Source organism: Hemitrygon akajei, chromosome 4 (genome assembly GCF_048418815.1).
Source record: "Hemitrygon akajei chromosome 4, sHemAka1.3, whole genome shotgun sequence".
NCBI classification, from domain to species: domain Eukaryota; kingdom Metazoa; phylum Chordata; class Chondrichthyes; order Myliobatiformes; family Dasyatidae; genus Hemitrygon; species Hemitrygon akajei.
The window spans coordinates 180,768,390-180,787,316 of record NC_133127.1 but is presented as its reverse complement, the minus strand read 5'-3'; the positions used below and the strand labels follow the sequence as shown (position 1 = coordinate 180,787,316).

The 18,927-nt window shown below is 37.6% G+C and overlaps 1 protein-coding gene across 8 annotated transcripts in view; it reads left to right on the top strand.

The window, feature by feature from the left end:
- Positions 1–18,927, top strand: part of herc2 (HECT and RLD domain containing E3 ubiquitin protein ligase 2) — a 244,342-nt gene that overhangs the window by 50,525 nt on the left and 174,890 nt on the right. For all 8 annotated transcript variants that reach the window (XM_073044124.1, XM_073044123.1, XM_073044120.1 and 5 more), the window contains exons 8-11: positions 10,075–10,240; positions 11,539–11,712; positions 13,688–13,876; positions 18,653–18,804. In XM_073044124.1, the coding sequence (XP_072900225.1) occupies positions 10,075–10,240; positions 11,539–11,712; positions 13,688–13,876; positions 18,653–18,804 (681 nt within the window). The remainder of the gene's footprint in view (positions 1–10,074; positions 10,241–11,538; positions 11,713–13,687; positions 13,877–18,652; positions 18,805–18,927) is intronic.

The following is an 18,927-nucleotide window of genomic DNA, read 5'->3' as shown; positions in this document are numbered from 1 at the left end:
AAAGATTTTCAAAATGTCTAATGCCCTTCCTATACCAATCATGGAATGCTGAGTCATACGTAGTAGGTAAAAAAAAGGTGATTATGTAAGATAGGGCTAGAAAAGGAAAAACCATGGAAACCATAAAATTTCCTAAACTGAGCCCATATACGCAAAGTGTGTCTAACAAGAGGATTAACAATTAATCTGGACAAACTACTAGGGAGTACAGAGCCAAGAAGTGCAGAGATAGATAATTCTTTAGTGGAGCTCAGCTCCATTGCCACCCAATTAGGGCACTCGGGTTGGCCATGGAAAAAAGACCAAAAGGTAGCACAACGTATATTGGCTGCCCAATAATATAAACGAAAGTTAGGTAAAGCCATGCCACCCTCTTTTTTAGATTTTTGGAGATAAACTTTATTAATTCTAGAGCGCTTATTCTTCCACAGATATGACAAAATAATAGAGTCTAAGGAATCAAAAAAAAATTTAGGAATAAAAATTGGGATTGATTGAAATAAATATAAAAGTTTAGGGAGAACATACATTTTAACAACATTAATACGACTTACCAAAGACATAGAAAGAGGTGACCATTGTAGCAGAATCTGTTTAATAGTATATGAAAGATTGGCAAAATTTTCACGAAAGAGATCTTTAAACTTCCTTCTAACTGTAATCCCAAGATAAGTAAATTGATTATGAACTACTTTAAAAGGGAGATTACTAAATGTTAATTCTTGTGCTTCTTTATTAATTGGGAAAAGTTCGCTCTTATGTAAATTAAGTTTATATCCAGAGAGCTGGCTAAACTGGTCAAGAAGTGAAAACATTGGAGGTAAGGATGTAGACGGGTTTGAAAGAAAAAGTAATAAGTCATCAGCATAAAGAGAAACTTTATGCTCAACACCCCCTCTCCAAACCCCGGTCAGTTCAGGACAATTTTGAAATGCTATCGCCAAAGGTTCTATAGCCAAATCAAAGAGAAAGGGACTTAAAGGGCATCCCTGACGGGTGCCACGTTTGAGGTTAAATAACTGGGATTTCTGAAAATTAGTTAAAACAGAGGCAGTAGGACACAAATACAGCAATTTGATCCAAGAGATAAAACTTTGACCGAAGTCAAATTTTTCTAAAACTGCAAAAAGGTAGTTCCACTCTATACGATCAAATGCTTTCTCCGCATCGAGGGAAATAACACATTCAGGAATCCCAGTTGGAGGTGAATATAAAATGTTAAATAAGCGCCGCATGTTTAAAAAAAGGGAGACGGTTTTTAATAAATCCAGTTTGATCATCAGAAATAATAGAGGCTGTCTTCATAATGTTATTGTATATTCTGAATCACCACCTAGAACCTAACTCTTTAATTGCTTTGTTCGGTTTCTGGGGTGAGACAGATTACGTCTGAGTTCAACTAAGTGTCGAATATTATCTTTTGCCTCTCTCCTGGCTAGACGTTTAATCCTCCTTAGATGGAGAGATGTTGCCCCGCCCACACATGCTCAATGGCTTAACGATATTATGGCCTGCTTAGACCTTGAAAAAATTCATTATTCAGTCCTTAATTTGGATTTAAAGTTACATAAGGTCTGGGGACCTTTTATTGAGTACTTTCATAACCTTCCTCTTGACTAGGGTTTTTTTCGGTCCATGGCTTTCAGCTCCTTTTTTTTTGTAGTAGGCATTAATATCTTCTGTTGCTAAGTGTATTTACAGTTTTGGGGGTTTGATTGTCCTGATTTATATTCTCTATATTGTGTTGTGGTTGGTCTGGAGCTTTTTCTTTGTTGCGGAGCTTGGGGAGGATACTAATTTTACATGTCTTCAATTTGGGTGCTTTCTCAATTATCTTTCTTTGTATCATTATTATTGTATGTCTATTTTTGCACTGTATCAATGTTCTTCATTTTGATCTGGGGTTTTTTATCTGTAGCTATGTAGAAAATGTTTAAAAAAACTAATTTAAAAAAAAAGAAATAATAGAGGGAATAACAGTTTCTAATCTATAAGCCAAAACTTTGGCCAAGATTTTAACATCAACATTAAGCAAAGAAATCGGCCTATATGAGGAATACTCTGTTGGGTCTTTACCCTTTTTTAATAAAAGAATAATAAATGCCTCATTAAAAGAGGGTGGCAATTGGCCGTAATTAAATGAGTCAGATAATACTGAGAGTAACTGAGGAGAGAGAAGTGAAGAGAATGATTTATAAAATTCTACGGGGAACCCATCAGGTCCAGGAGATTTCCCTGAAGACAATGCAGAAATTGCAAAAGATATTTCTTCTGATGATATAGGCGCATTAAGTTTGGCTTTAAAATCAGATGAAAGCGAAGGAATATTCAGATTATTTAAAAAATGATCAACAGAGATATTGTCATTCAAAGATTCAGAGGAATAAAGTCGAGAATAGAAATTTTTAAATGCGTCATTGATTTCTAAGTGATCCGATGTAAAGTCTCCATTCACCTTCCGGATCTTTGTAACATGTTGTTTGGCTTTGGAACGCCTCAACTGATTGGCTAGAAATTTACCAGATTTGTCGCCATGGATATAAAAGCGACTCTTACTTTCAAGAAGTTGGCGTTCGACAGGTTGAGTAGACAGAAGATTAAGTTTAGTTTGAAGTTCTACACGCTTCTTGTATAGTTCAGGATTCTTAGTTTGAGCATACAGTTGATCCAATTCTTTAATCTGATTAATGAGGTCTAATCGATCTGCACAGGACTTTCTATTAAGACTTGCTGTATAGGAAATTATTTGGCCCCTCAAATATGCTTTCATGGCATCCCAGACAATCTGGGATGACACTTCAGGTGATGTATTGGTGTTAAAATAAAAGGTTATCTGATCCTTAATAAATTTTAGAAAATCATCATCCGGTAATAAAGTCGAATCAAACCGCCAGTGTTTATTCCTCTGAGGGAGACCAGGAAAATTTAAAGACAGAGTAATTGGGGCATGGTCAGAAATCAGTATACTCTGATAATCACAAGAATAGACAAATGGAATGAGTTGATTATCGAGTAAGAAGTAGTCAATTTTAGTAAAGGTATGGTGAACGTGTGAAAAAAAAGAATAATCTCTCTCAGTAGGATAAAGGAAACGCCATATATCAGAGATACCATAATTAGAGAGAAACGATTGAATAGCTAAGGCAGATTTAGTAGGTGGTCTAGTAACAGAGGACGATCGATCCAAATTAGGATCTAACCAACAATTGAAATCACCACCCAGTATAAGAGAGTATGAATTTAAGTCTGGTAGTGAGGAGAAAAAACGTTAAAAAAAATTAACATCATCAAAATTGGGGGCGTACAGGTTTGCTAGTACAACTTTAGTATTATATAGTTTACCAGAAACAATAATAAAATGGCCATTTGTATCAGATATCTTATTATGGAGTTCAAAAGGAATATTTGAGTTAATAAGGATGGAGACCCCCCTAGCTTTGGCGGCAAAGGATGAATGAAAATGCTGACCCGCCCACTTTGACAAAAGCCGGGAGTTATCAAAACAACGAATATGAGTTTCTTGGAGGAAAGCAATGTCAGCTTTGAGTTGTTTAATATGTGAGAAGACCTTCCTTCTTTTAACAGGGTGATTCAATCCCTTTACATTCCAGCTCACAAATTTAAGTGTATTAACCATTATCAATTGTTAGTGCGTAGAAGGCAGCAGGCATATAAAAAGTCAAGCAGTACAATAACAGTCTGGGAGCAAAAATGTAAACATAGATTCGTAGAATCAAAACAGAAGCATGTCCTGAGTAACAAAGGAAAGCAAAGGAAACAGTGAGTAGTGTTGGAACTGGAGAACCCACCCCACCCTTGCAACCCAAAACTAGACGGCTACCAAAAAAAGCAGCTAGCTCTACCAAAAAAATTAACCCAAGTATGACTTCCAGTTCTGTGTCGTTAACAACAGTTCCGTATAAATACTATAGCAAATGGTAACTAGTTTATGCACTAGAAAACATAATAACAAATAGGAACAACTTCAGCAGAAATATAAGACTTAATACAAAGAAAATCAAAAGAAAACCAAAACTAACCTACCCGCGAAAAATTATAGAAGATTAAAAGAAAAAAAAAGGGGAGGGAGAAAAGAGGGAAATTATAGATTCGAAGAGAGTACTTATCAACCATTTACAGAAAAAAAGAAGCAAAACTTAAACTATGAATCGACCAACAGGGAGGCCTTCAATAAAAACTCCAAACCTCCAAAACAAGTTAAAGTCAATTGTAGATCTCTATAGATAAAGTTATACAAGAATAAAATATATTACACAAGTACAATCTAAACGTCCGCAGGGAAACATTAAACTCGGATTATCTATTTAGAAAAAACGCACCAAGTCCAAGTCTACAGCCCTTAGAGTTTCAATAGATAATGTCTGAATTATTCAAGTACAGTCTGAGTCCAGAAAAAATAGCTTTACTACGAGAGGTACTTATCCATCATTATAGAAGGTCAGTCCGGGTTCCTGAGGAGGCGGGATGGCCGGAAGACTTCCAACAAATGCCTCAGCATCCTTCACTGATTTAAACCACTTATATTCTCCAGTAGTAAGTGTAATTCGGAGGTCGGGTGGATTTCGAAGGGAGGGTCTGAGACCACGATCAAAAAGCACTTTCATTACACCTTTAAACTCAGCACGCATCTTCAGAACCTGGGGGGCAAAATCCTCCACAAAACGAATGACTGTATTTTGAAAAGCAAAAGTACCTCTGCGGTGTGCCTCCATAATCAAACGGTTTTTCACCTGGTATTGATGAAAGCACAAAATTACCGGCTGTGGGCGGGAGCCCAGAGTTGCACGGAGAACGTAGATCCTGTGTGCCCTTTCAAGCTCAGGTGGAGTCGGAAGAAATTCTTTCCCAAAAATTTCAGAGAAAATCGGAAAAAAATTCCACGGGAGAGCCCTGTTTGGTGGCCTCTGGCAAACCAAGAATTCGTAGATTGCAACGTCTGCTACGGTTTTCAAGATCCACCATTTTGGAGAAAAGTTTAGAATTCTTTTCCTTTAGGCTGGAGCAGAGAGTCTCGAGATATTGAACACTGCGTTTTAAATCTTCAGAAGTTGAGTCGGTGCGAGATAAATGTTCAGCATGTTCATCCACTCTAGCATTGATCCGATCCAATTTGACATCCAGCTGGTTGAAAGAAGTTCTAAATTCCTTTAAAATATCTTGTCGATGCTGTTCCAAAGCAGCGAAAATGTCAGCCGGCAAAGCCGTAGGAGTTTCCTTTTTCCCGGTTTTAGTACTTTTGTTAGACATTATAAGATAGATGTGTTCGCCGGCAAGTAAAAGAAACCTAATAAAATACCTAACTAAGGTTTAAGAATGGAGACATATAGTGCAAAGGTAGGGAGAATGACAGAGCAAAAGTTCGGAGCAGCTAAACAGTCGCATCTTACCGGAAGTCCTCCCAACCTCTTTTGAAGGATTTACTAGTGATCTACTGGGTCTAAACAGGTGCATGATGTTACCCTTTGTAATCAGCCTTTTTGTGCTTGATTTAGACATGCACAATGGATTCAACAAGTAGTGAGCCACACAAATCTATTAGTGAGAAGTCCATTGTTTGAGTTGTTGCCCATCATGAAACAGAAGTGTGAAAACAGGCTGTACAACTAGTACTCTTATGCACTGATATTGGGATTCTTGCTGAAGTTATTCATCTTTAATCATTCTTAAGTACTAATTTTTACAGTATTACATAACTATGTTTTAGTAATGAATTCCTCCCTTCAATAGTCCAATATTGATTGAGAAAGGTTTACTCTCATGTCTAATCATTTCTTGCTAGTCCGTCTCAGTGCTATGCATTGTTTTATCTTCATAACTTGGATAAGATTAGCTTTATTTGTCACATGTACAGCAAAACATAGTGAAATGTGTTTTTTGCATCGATGACCAACATAGTCCGAGGATGTGCCTGCATGAGTTGCCGTAGTTCTGGCATCAACAAGTATGCCCACAACTTACTACCCTAACCCATGCGTCTTCGAGAGAAAGCCAGAGCACCTTGAGGAAACCCATGTGATCTTGGGAGAACATACGAACTCCTTGTGGAGAGTGCTGAGAATTGAACCTTGATTGTTGGCTCTGTAAAGTGTTACGCTAATAGCTGCACTGTCGTTACATTCTGAGTGTTCAGCAATTTAGTTGATTAATTGTAAATTAGCCTCATGTTTATCCTGTTCATTTGTAACCATTGGTGTGGACATTTGGTATACAGTGTTCAATAAGTCTACTGAGTAACTTCCCTTTTGTGTTTTGATTAACTTTTTAAACACACTCTCATTTAATTTCTTTGTTATTTCAATTCACTAATCAATATTTTGTCTGATCTTTGCTTCATTAACTTGGTTTTATTTTCTTAGCTATCATTGATTATTTTTAATCCTGCCCTTTCTAAATAATACTTAATACTCATTTTCCTGAAGGAAATATTTTTTTCCCCATTTTAAAGATTTAATTCATGGTGATCCCATGGTATTTTCTGGTGAGTGTTTCATAATTTTATGACCATGAATATCAGTGATAATATTCTGACGATGGGATATTGTGAATTTTAGCGCCTTTCTGTATTTTAAGCACAAATTCTTGGTTCTCATTTTAAAGCAATGATGAGAAAGTGTGCACCACCAGAAGTTTCTCCTTGCAGAGATATTGAACCATGGCCAGAGGTTGTGAGAGATTCCAAGGCACCATTGAAAGAAACAGAACCATCCAGTGTCCTAGCCAGCAGATATTCCTTAACCAGTATCAAAAACAGATTTGAAAGCAGAATGCTTTCTGCTTTAAATGCTGGAATGCTGGAAATCTGAAATAAAACCATAAATTATTGGTCTTACTTAACTAGTCAGACAGTGTCTGTGGAGGAAGAATCAGGATTAACAATTTTTGACTGATATCCTTTTCTCATAACTGATTAAAAATTGGAGATATAACAGATTTTAAGTAACTACAGAGATAGAGACAGATAGAGAGTGAATTCATTTCAGAGATGAACATAAGAAATAGGAGCAGGAGTAGGCCTTCTGGCTTGTTGAGCCTGCTTTGTCATTCAGTAAGATCATGCTGATTTGGCCATGGACTCATCTCCACCTACCTGCCTTTTCCCCTTAACCCTTAATTCCCCTACTATGCAAGAATCTATCCAGCCTCGTCTTAAATGTGTTTACTGAGGTAGCCTTCACTGCTTCCTTGGGCAGAGAATTCCACAGATTGGCCACCCTCTCGGAAAAGCAGTTCCTCCTCACTTCCATCCTAAATTTACTCCCCTGAATCTTAAGGCTATGTCCTCTGGTCCCCTTGAAAGATTAGCTCTGATGCAAATGAAAGGACATGGAAATGGAATAAGAAATGCAAGAATATCTGGAGGAGGCATAAATGGCACCTGTTGAACAGTTGTCTAATAAATATAATTTACCCAGATCCCTTTTTTTTAGATATTTACAAATTAGAAACTTTTTGAATAATATGTTGCAGACTTTTCCAAATTCATACCCAACAGACATCTTGGAAATTTTTTTAGGTTTAAACCCTTATCAGAAAGGTTTAATAGCAACCATTTATGATATGATCATGAAAATACAGCCAGATACATCAAATAAAATTAAGAATGAATGGGAAAAAGAACTTCAATTTTCCTTACCTACAGAGAAATGGGAAAAAAAATTACATTTAGTTAACTCTTCCTCTATATGTGCTAAACACGCGTTGATACAATTTAAGGTGGTGCATAGGGCTCATATGTCTAGGGACAAACTTGCTCGTTTTTACTCCCATATTAATCCTATCTGTGATAGATGTCATTCCGAAGTTGCCTCTTTGACTCATATGTTTTGGTCCTGTCCTCTTCTGGAGAAATATTGGAAAGATATTTTTGGGATTCTTTCAACAGTTTTGAGTATTAATTTGCACCCTCACCCTATTACCTCAATTTTTGGCTTACCAATCGTGGTTAATAGTCACTTATCCCCATTGGCTGGTTGGATGATTGCATTTTCTACATTAATGGCCAGAAGATCCATTCTGTTGAACTGGAAAGATATTAATACTCCAACTACGTTCCAATGGTTTTCCCAAGCTATATCTTGTTTAAATTTAGAGAAAATTAGAAATGTTATTTTTGACCCTTTGGTTAAGTTTGAAGAAACCTGGAGACCATTTATTCAACACTTTCATATGAGCTAAATTGACCTTTCCCCGAACCTAATTTATCACCTTTAATTATTTGGATAGAGAAGCAGAGTTATTGACACTGCTGTTCATATCTGCTGTAATATAATAGTCCACATGATCTCCCTCTGGTGCTTCTTCCCCCCCCCCCCCCCCTTTCTCCTGAGGCCTCCTGTCCCATGATCCTTTCTCTTCTCCAGCTCTGTATCACTTTCGCCAATCACCTTTCCAGCTCTTAGCTTCATCCCACCCCCTCCGGTCTACTATCATTTCGTATTTCCCCCTCCCCCCTCTACTTTCAAATCTCTTACTATCTTTCCTTTTGGTTAGTCCTGACGAAGGGTCTTGGCCCGAAACGTCGACATCGCTTCTCCCTATAGATGCTGCCTAGCCTGCTGTGTTCCACCAGCATTTTGTGTGTGATATAATAGCCCAGTTTTTTTTCTCACTTTATTTTCAAGTTAGTTAGTTTTTTTAAATGTTTTTCAATTTGGAGGTTTTCTTTTTCATTATAAATACAGGATGAGTTTGGGAGATCTGGCACAATTGTGTTACTAATAGTTGTTACTGTATATACTGTTCTATTAATTTTGTATTCCCAATCTCTCTGTATTTCTATTGTTATTATGTTTTGTTCAAAAATCAATAAAAAGATTAAAAAAGACAGTAAATGGTACCTGTACTTTCTGAAAATTTTCTTCCATTCCAATTCCTCATAGCCCTCAATTCCTTGATATTTCAAAAAGTTCATCTCTGTCCTCCTTGAATACCTCCAGTGATCTAACCTTCAATGCCCTCTGTGATAGACATTTGCAGGGATTCACAATCCTTTGAGAAGAAACTTCTGTACACTTCAGTCTTTTCAAACTATGCCCATTTGTTTTTGACTGTCCCACCATTTATCATGCTATGACCTTGAATGTTTCAATGAGATCACCCTTTATTCTACTGAGTAAAGGTTTAATTATTTTAGCTGTTTGTGATAGAACAGCCCTTTCGTCCCAATGAATCTTTTATAGCATATCTATTCCCTGCATAATGGAAGGCAAGCTGTATGCAGTACTTCAGGTAGAGCCACTCCAGCACCCTATACAACCAGTCATTGTTAGACCAGCCTTTTGTTGTTAAACCTGTCCTCAGCAATAAAGATCAATATGCCATTTGCCACCTTAATTACTTGCTGTAACTGCATGCTGTTTGTGTTTTATACATCCGAGCACCTAGATCCCTCTGTAATCTAATTCCCATTGTGAAGGTCCCACATCGCCAGGTTCCAGAACAGTTATTAGACTTCATCTGCAAGGTTCTTGAGCTCACATGGATAACTTCACTCACCTCAACACTGAATTGAATCCACAACCTTTTGACTCTACAACTCTTATTCTCAGGATTATTTATTTATTTTTTTAACTATTTGTTTTATTGTTTTTGTGCATTTTGACTTTTGGACATTGTTCATTAGTCTTTTCAAGAACTCTACAACTCAGGTTCTCAGCACTTTTTATTTAAATTATTAATTTTTCGTTTGTATTTGCAGAGTTATTTTTTGGACTTTGGTTGTTTGTCAGTCTTTGTGTATAGCTTTTCATTGATTCCATTGTATTTTTTGTTTTCCTCTGCCTGCAAGAAAATGAATCTGTTTATCAATAGCTTTTTGAGAGCACTAATGGCTTCCTTTGGGTGATATAGCCAATTTTGCATCTTTGGCAATTTTCTGCTTATGAAGTTCCCCTTCCACATAGTTCGTTCTTCACCTAAAATCTGTCCTAATGTGGTATTCTGATTAGATCTTAATTTAATTATGTGAGGTTTACAGTCAAATTGCTTACGTTTAGATACTTAGTAAATTTACTTTGAAATTTGCATTTATTAAATGTTCGTTTTCTTTCACAGCCAAATGCTGTCCGCTGTTTTACTACTGCTGCAGATTTGGGACAACGGAACCAGAGAAACTGACAACGAAAGATCATCGCAAGGAACCAGTGCACCACTTTTACCTCTTCTGCAGCGGTTCCAGAGCATTCAGTGCAATAAAGATTTGCCACCGGGAGATGAAGAGGTAGTACAGTAATTGTGAAATTATTTGTCTTAGCACCTGGTGTTGCTTTAGCATGAAAGCTACTGAGTAAGTGTTAGCAAGCAAACTTCGAGCTTGCTTCCAACATCTGCAGATTGCTGAATAAGATAGCAAGCCATAGGAGCAGAATTATGCCCTTTGGCCTATCAAGTCTGCTCCGCCATTTCATCATGGCTGATCCATTTCCACATCATCCCCCATCTCCTGCCTTCTCCTTATAACCTTTCATGCCCTGACTAATCAAGAACCCAGCAGCCTTCACAGTAAATACACACAATGACCTGGCTTCCACAGCTACCTGTGGCAACAAATTCTACAGATTTACCATTCTCTGGATAAAGAAATTTCTCCCCATTTCCATTCTGAATGGACATGCCTCTGAGGCTGTACCCTCTGATTCTACACGTACCTACCATAGGAAACATCGTCTGCACATCTGCTCTATCTAGGCCTTTTGACATTCAATAGGATTTCAAGAATGCAAATAATAAAGTGCTCTGCTGAAATTCCTTGCATTTTCTATTTTTATTTCAGATTTCCAGCATCTGATTTTTTTCTTTTTTGAAATCTCTGCACTTTGTTTTTAGTCATCATTTCTTTGTGTGAACACACAGTAATTTCATCCTATAATTATTTTTTCTGAGGCATATGTCAGGCAGATTGGTCTGTAATTATCTGGATGAGGCTTATTGTCTTTTATTTTTGATAAATATTGGCTTCCACATTGATTATTCTGTCTCTGACTCTCATTTAGACATGGAAAACCTCTACAATTCTACTGAAGCAACCTCATAAACCTTTGCAAATTAAAACTGGTGTATAAATCCTTATTTATCAATAGCTTTTCAAGAGCATTAATGGCTTCCTTTTGTTGAATTAGCCAATTTTGCATCTTTGGCAATTTTCTGCTTATGAAATTCCCTTTCCACATAGCTTGTTCTTCACCTAAAATCTGTTCCTAATGTGGTATTCTGATTAGATCTTGCATTTCATTATGTGGGGTTTACAGTCAAAGTGCTTGCATGTTTAAATAACCACCCTCTCTCCTCAAGTCCTTTAGCCGCTCTAGCCATCCACATTAATTTTGGCTTACTCATATATAGCTTGTTGAAAATGTTTTGTACAACTTTTAGGAGTTTGTAACTTTTATTGTGTTAAATTAATCTCATAAACATGTATGTCTAATTTTAGTACAATTGTCAATATAACTATTGTTTGCTATAAGTAACTACCAAAACAATATTCATAATAAATTTTCATTTTTGCATGTTTTTTTCCAGATACTGGGAAACCCTTTGAGTCCAAATGAATGCTTCTTGAGATACCTTACTTTGCCCCAAGATAATGATTTAGCCATAGACCTACGACAGACGGCAGTTGTGATTATGGCTCATTTGGACCGTTTGGCCACTCCCTGCATGCCACCACAGTGTAGCTCTCCACCATCTCAAAAGGTAAAAGTGTGTAAATAACCTCAAAAAAACTCAAGAATCCTCTACACTTAAATTGTCACTGTTTTTCACATCTATATAGTTGCCTGCTTCTAAGTTTGAAATAAAGGGAACTCAAGTATTAGAATGCTACTATTTTCCCCTTGTACTAACTTGGTATCTGGGTCCAGTTTTGTCATAGCTGCTTGCATCTTCAAAGTTTGCAAGTATAATTGGTGTTAAAAGTAGAAGCATCTTGCCACCTCAGAGGAAACCGAAGTCTCACAATTACAAACCTCTGGTGACGTTACTCGGCATTTAAGGCGTTCAGTATTGTGGCTGTTATTTAGTATTAGGTTAATCATGTCAATCATTCCCAATTGACTCTGACCTTTCAAGAAATTTGGGTTCTCTGGACAAAATGCTGGAGGAACTCAGCAGGTCAGACAGCATCCATGGAAAACAACGTTTTGGGCAGAGACCCTTCAATTTTGACAAAGCCTCTGCAGCAACTCTGGAGCAAAACCTCAAAATCCTTGTAACTTTTGTGACATTTTTGGAAACAGAAATGGAAATTATTGTAAATATGTAACAAATGACTTGCTATCTGTGAAGAGTAAAGATGAGTTGATATTTTGATTGGGCTATATTTCAATTTGTTCGTTCATGTTTTTTATAAATACTTTTATAAATGCCACAGGTTGAAATCGTGAACACAAGTCAACTTTGAAGCACAATTTAGCTGGGGTCAACTGGGTGACTGTAAAAGCAAAGGAACTGTCGCAAATGGGAGGCTTTTGAAAGGGTGAAATCAAGAGTTTAGGTTCCTGTTAGGATGAAGGGTAGACATGCCAACTTCTGGGAACCTCTGATGACAAGAGATATTGAGTCTCTGATAAGTAAAAAGAAGAAAGCATATGTATGTTTAGGCAACAGGATTTGATGGAATCCAAATTTAAGAGGGAAATCAGGAATACAAAAAGAGGGTCTGGGATTGATTTGGCAAATGGGGTGAAAGATATCCAACAAGGTTCAGTTATACTAACAGTAAATGGGTGACTAGAGAGGGACTAGATCCTCTTGAAAGATCATTAGGGCCATGGAGATGGCTGATTTTTAATGAGTAATTTTCCTTTATTTACTAGGGATAATATCATGGATGCCAGAAAAAAATGAGGGTAATAAGTAGTGAGATCGTATTACGAGGAAGGAGGTATTTGTAGCCATGAAGGGCATTAAGGCGGACAGGTCCCCAGCTGCTAATCATGTGTACCCTTCTATCTACAGAAGGCCAGGGAAGAAACCACTGGGCCTTTGTAGAAGGCGTGAGCCGTAGGGAGAAGTTGGCTTTGCTGGAGTTTTATTCCTAGGAGCATAGGAGAATGAGAAGTAACCTCATAAAAAGTTTATATGAGGGGTATAGATAAGGTCAGTGGTCATAGTCTTGTTAAGGTTGGGGAGACCAAAACTAGAGAGCACAGATACAAGCTATGAGGGGAGAGATTCAAAAGAGACCTGAGAGTTAACTTGTGTACTCAAAGGGTAGTGAGTAAATGGATTGAGTTGCTGGAGAAAGTGGTTGAGGTGAGTACAGTTGCAACATTTAATAAGCATTTGGATAAATACATAGAAAGTAGGGACTTGGTCTGTTATGGGCTGAACACACACAACTGGGACGAGTGGGGAGGATGCTGTGTTCAGTATAGACCAATTAAGCTGAAGAGACTGTTTCCAAGCTGTATTAATCTATCACCCCTGAGTTCAATACCTTCAACTAAGTCCTTCCTCTAGACCAGAGGTTCCCAACCTGGGGTCCATGGACCCCTTGCTTAATGGTATTGGTCCATGGCATAAGAAAGGTTTGGAGCCCCTGCTCTAGGCATTACTTCCTCACAAATTTTGTCGTTAACCAAAATAATTTTTAAAAGTCCAGGATAAACTTTTTCATTAGATATCTTTATATGACGAAAGTGTTTTGACTGTTTGATTTTTGTGATAGGGCTCTCTGCAAGAAGTCTTAGCCTGGGGGCTGCTGGGTTGGAGAAGCCAAACGACAGTGATTTGTCCCATTCAGTGTGAAGCCATTGCAAATCTTGGAGTTACACAAATAAGCTGTGCTGAGAAATGTTTTATTATCCTGTCAAGAAATGGAAGGGTTTACATGCAGGCATACAGCAATGATACACTGGTGAGTGTTTTATGTGGTCTTTTGATTGTTAGTACAGTACTGTAACCTTTATTAAAAAGCTTATTACTTTAGAAAGTACACTGTAAACTTAACATTCAGTTTATATTGCATACCTTTTTGAAGTTTTTTTCTTTTTATATGGATAAATTCAGGATTTTATTGGTATAGTTCTTAAATGTTTTTTAGCATGCTGTGCCCCTATCCCTATCCCAAACCTAGGGTTTGTTGATAAGATATCCATCTGCCAAATTTTACTCTAATAATAAATTGGTAATCTATTTGCAGCATTGTTAAAGTACTTTGTACATATTCTATTTTAATATCGCTTTGAACCGGTGTCTTTGCTCTCCAAGAACTGTAATGAAAATTAATGACAAGCACAGTAAAGGGAAATTGTCCTCAAACTAAATGCTGTTGGATGTGATTTGTCACCTTTAACTGTATTCTGTAAAATGTAATCCTTGCCCTTTGTCTCCAAACAATTTCAGACTACATTGTTGTCTTAAGTTCATGCTCCTTGGTTCCTATCCATTACTTCCTTTGCGTTTCTTCTCCACCGCTATGTGCGTAATTAATCTTGGTCTGTCAAGTAGATATATTTATTTTGAAATTGTATTCTCTATTCCAATTATCTATTAAGTTGAGTTATAATAGTTATAAAGCAACTATTGTAACTTTACTAATTTGCCCACTTTCTGTTCCTGTGATATAGTTCTACCAATATAATATAATTTATCAGTACTTTGCAATATCTACCTTAATAAAAAAAGGGAATCTTGGTTTAATGTCCTGTTCATTAATCACAAATGTTCAGAAAATTAATCTGTGTGGTCACAAATGTGTTGTGCCAAGGAAATGTTGATTTTCATAAATACAAGATGGTATTGTTCAACTGATAAACAAGAATCAATGATAACTTAATTCTGATAACAGTGAAGGGACACATTTTAAGAGTGCTATAATACAAATTGGATATATATATGATTGATGATTTGGGTAATGCTATTTCTATTGCATAGATGGAATTGGTTATTAAGTGATTTTGATCAGATGGTGGAGAACCACTTGAGAGTTACTTTTGAAGATGAGAAGCAAGAGAAAAAGCTCTCTTGGATGGGTGGGAGATGGAAGGTCTAAGAGAATAAACTTTGCACGTAGCTTCCCTGCCATAAATAGACACCATAGTTCTACAATAATGCAGACTGCTAGTTTCACTGTGGGAGGCCAGTGGAAGTTGCCAAGCAATTGCTTCTATTGACTCTTATGCAGTGAAATTTTATTTCAAAATGTGCCTACAGCCTTTAGTATTTTTAGATTTTAGATAAGTAAAAGTGAACTTATGCTATTAAAAACACCTTTTTTTGAAAACCTACAAGAAGAATAACTGAGTGTGAAACATCCTAGCCTCTATATCCCGATTTCCAATTGTTCTTATGATGTGATTTTCTGTAAACCAAGATTTCATAGGAATGTAACTATTGCCGAACTTCCTCTACTAATGTGGCTAGGATATGATGAATGCGAGGCACCTAGTGAGCATTGAGGGTCAAAGTGACCCGCTGTACAAGTCCAGGAATCCCTGATGCTGGCAAATGGAGTACTTGTCTTCATTACCTGGGGCATGGAATACAGAAACGGGGAGAATATAGTACAAACACTAGGAAATATATAGTACAATATTGGTTTGGGCATTGCTGCAGTACTGTGCGCTGTTTTGGTCTCTTGTGCTAGAGGAAGAATGTAATTGCTCTGGAGCAGATGTAGAGGATGTTACCTGGGATGGGGTTTTTCAGTTTATAAGGGGAGACTGGATAAGCTGATTTTTTTTCTCTTTTTTTGCAGTGGAGAAGGCTGGGGAGAGGCCAGATTGAGTTATACAAAATTATGAGGGATATAGAAAGAATGGGTAATAGGAAACTTTTCTCCACAGCAAAGATGTCTAAAATCAGCTGGCACAGGTTTAGAATAGGGGTAGAAGATTTGGAAGCGATCTGAGGATGATTATTTTTCAGCCAGTGTGTCTGCCTGACCTGAGCAATAGAGACATGTGCTCTCAGCAATTAAGCATCTAGACAAAGCTTGAACTGCTAATGCAGCGGCTCCAGGCCAAGTACTGCCAGGTGGGTTTAGTGAAGATGATCTTCATGGATGTTTTGGGCCAAAGGCATGTTTATATTTTGTCTAACTCTGGATTGCATATTTAATTTGATCACTCGTAACTCATCTGGTGATCAGATGCCGTTTGTTATGTCATCAATATTACTCTGAGGAGATTTATGATAAATTTAAGAACATTTGTACGAAATGAACCCTTCTTCTTTCCCATGCCTAGTTTGAGCTACTTAAAATTCTTTTTTCTACACAATGTGGAAATTTCTGCTTTTTCTCACTTATTCTTGTGGTGATTAATGCAGCAATCATAGAGTCATAGAAAAGTGCAGCAAGGAAACAGGTCCTTTGGCTCATTTAGTCCATGCAAAACCATTTAAACTGCCTACTTCCATCTACCTGCACCGGGACCATACGTCTTCATACCCCTAACATCCATGTCCCTATTCAAACTTCTCTTAAATGTTGAAATTGAGCTCACATGCACCACTTGTGCTTGCAGCTCGTTCCACACTCTCTCAACCCTCTGAGTGAAGAAGTTTCTCTTAGTGTTCCCCTTAAACTTTTCACTCTTTATCCATGATTTCTAGTTGCAGTCCCACCCAATCCGTGGAAAAACATTGAGCTTGCATTAACCTTATCTATATCCCTCATAATTTTGTGTACCTCTATCAAATATCCTTTTAATCTTCTACGTTCCAAGGAATAAAGTGCTAATCTATTTGATCTTTCCTTATAATTCAGGTTCCAGTCCAGGCAAAATCCTTGTAAATTTTCTCTGTACTCTTCCAACCATATGTATATCTTTTCTTTAGGTAGGTTACAAAAACTGCACACAATACTCCAAATTAGGCCTCACCAATGTCTTATACAACTTCAGCATATCATTCCAAGTTTATCTGCATAAAGATTGTGTGACTATGATTTGAAAAGGGGCTTTTGCCAGTTTTTGGGAACTTACTGGTAACACACCTGGGGAAAGCATTTTGTTGAAGGAGCTTTGGATAGTTGGCACATTGTGTCCTCCAACTACAGTACGCTGAGAGTACAAATCAAGTATTCTATTTCTCTTTGACTTTGAGGAACTAATGGCGTAATTTCAGCTGTATAACTCTTTGGTCGGGCTGTATTTAAGGTTTTGTGTGCAGTTCTGGCCACTGCATTACAGGGGGAATGTAAAAGTTTTGGAGAGGATGTGGATTGCACTTTGATGTCTGGACCAGAGGGTATGAACTGTTAGGAGAGACTGGACAAACTTGAATTATTTTCTCTGGAACATTGGCAGTGGAGAGGTGACTTGAAGGAAGTACTTCAAATGATGAGAGACACAGGTAGGGTCAATAGAGTCGTTCTCACAATTGAATTCTCCAAATACCGGAGGGCACAGGCTTAATGTTAGAGGGGGAAAGCTTAAAGGAGATTGATGGGAGAAGCTTTTTTTGGGCAGTGGTTGTTGCCTAGAACACGTTACCAGGGGAGATGGTTGAAGCAGATATGATAGTGATTTGTAGGAGGCATTTAGACAGATGGAGGGGATAGAGGAATACAGACCATGTGCAGGTGAATAGGATTAGTTTAGATTGCAATTATGGTTGCCCTAAATGTGGGCTGAAGGGCCTGTTCTACATACTTGATATTTTTCTCACTTTTGAGACCATTTTGTTGATATAGTCCTATTCTGTTTCTAAACAGGGAATATTTTGATGTTGGTACTTAGAGTTAAGTGGCTGAGCTTTCTTATTGTTTGAGATGGTCATGTATGAGCACTTGTGCGGCAAATGGGCTCACTCATGCCACTCTTAGCCCAACGTATGTACTTTGTAGTTGGAATTTTGAATGTGTTCATGTCTTATTAGATTAGCCATCCAAGGTAAGATTAGATTAGCTTTATTTGTCACATGTACATCAAAGCATAGAGTGAGATGCGTCATTTTTCATCAACGACCAATACAGTCTGAGGTTTGTGCGGAGAGTAGTCTGCAAGTGTTGTCGTGCTTCCAGCACGCCCACGGCTCACTAACCCTAGCCATACGTCTTTGGAATGTGGGAGAAAACCGGATCACTCAGAGGAAACCTACGAGGTCACAGGGAGAATGCACAAGCTCCTTAAAGATTATCAGAGATCGTTGGTACTTTAAAGCAATTGCACTAACTGCTACACTATGGTGCTGTGGCCACTTAACACAGTGTGTGGTTAACACAGAATATGACATTGGAATGCAAGCTACATATATTCTGATGGTGTCAAGCAAACAGGTGACTTTGCATTTCTGCAATGGAACTAAAGGGCAAATATTGTAGTGCACAAAGTCTATTTCACAACATTGTCCCATATTAGCATATATAAAAATCCCTTGTGGAAACAGGCAGAGCTTCAGCATCCAAAAGTGTCCCATCAAACTGACTCTACTTGGCAAGAATGAAAAAGAAATGGCCTTGTCCTCTTCCCAAGCTCAGGCAAAAAAATGGTTGCAGCCCCAAGGGAATAATGTTCTGTTTCCAAAGAAGCTGGTTACTATGTGCTATCAGGTCTATAAGTCTTATTCATTTAATGCATTTCCAATATTTTGGAAAAAACGTGTACTTCTATTGTTGACTTCCTCCCCTTGAGTATGCTTTGTTGTATATTGATGTTGTTAAGGCTAATGCATCTTTACTTTTAACCAGGCACCTCAATTAGTGCAAGGTCTTGCCTCCAGGAACATTGTAAAAATTGCTGCTCATCCTGATGGTCAACATTTTCTGGCTTTGTCTGCTGCTGGGGAGGTGTTCTCTTGGGGCTGTGGTGATGGAGGACGACTTGGCCATGGAGATACTGTGTATGTATTAAACAACTTTTAAATTGCACTGATATGAAACAATTAACTAGGTGATGACAGAGAAGTGGCATTTGATAGTACTTACTTTTGTGAACCTCTGCTTACGAAGATGATTGATGATTA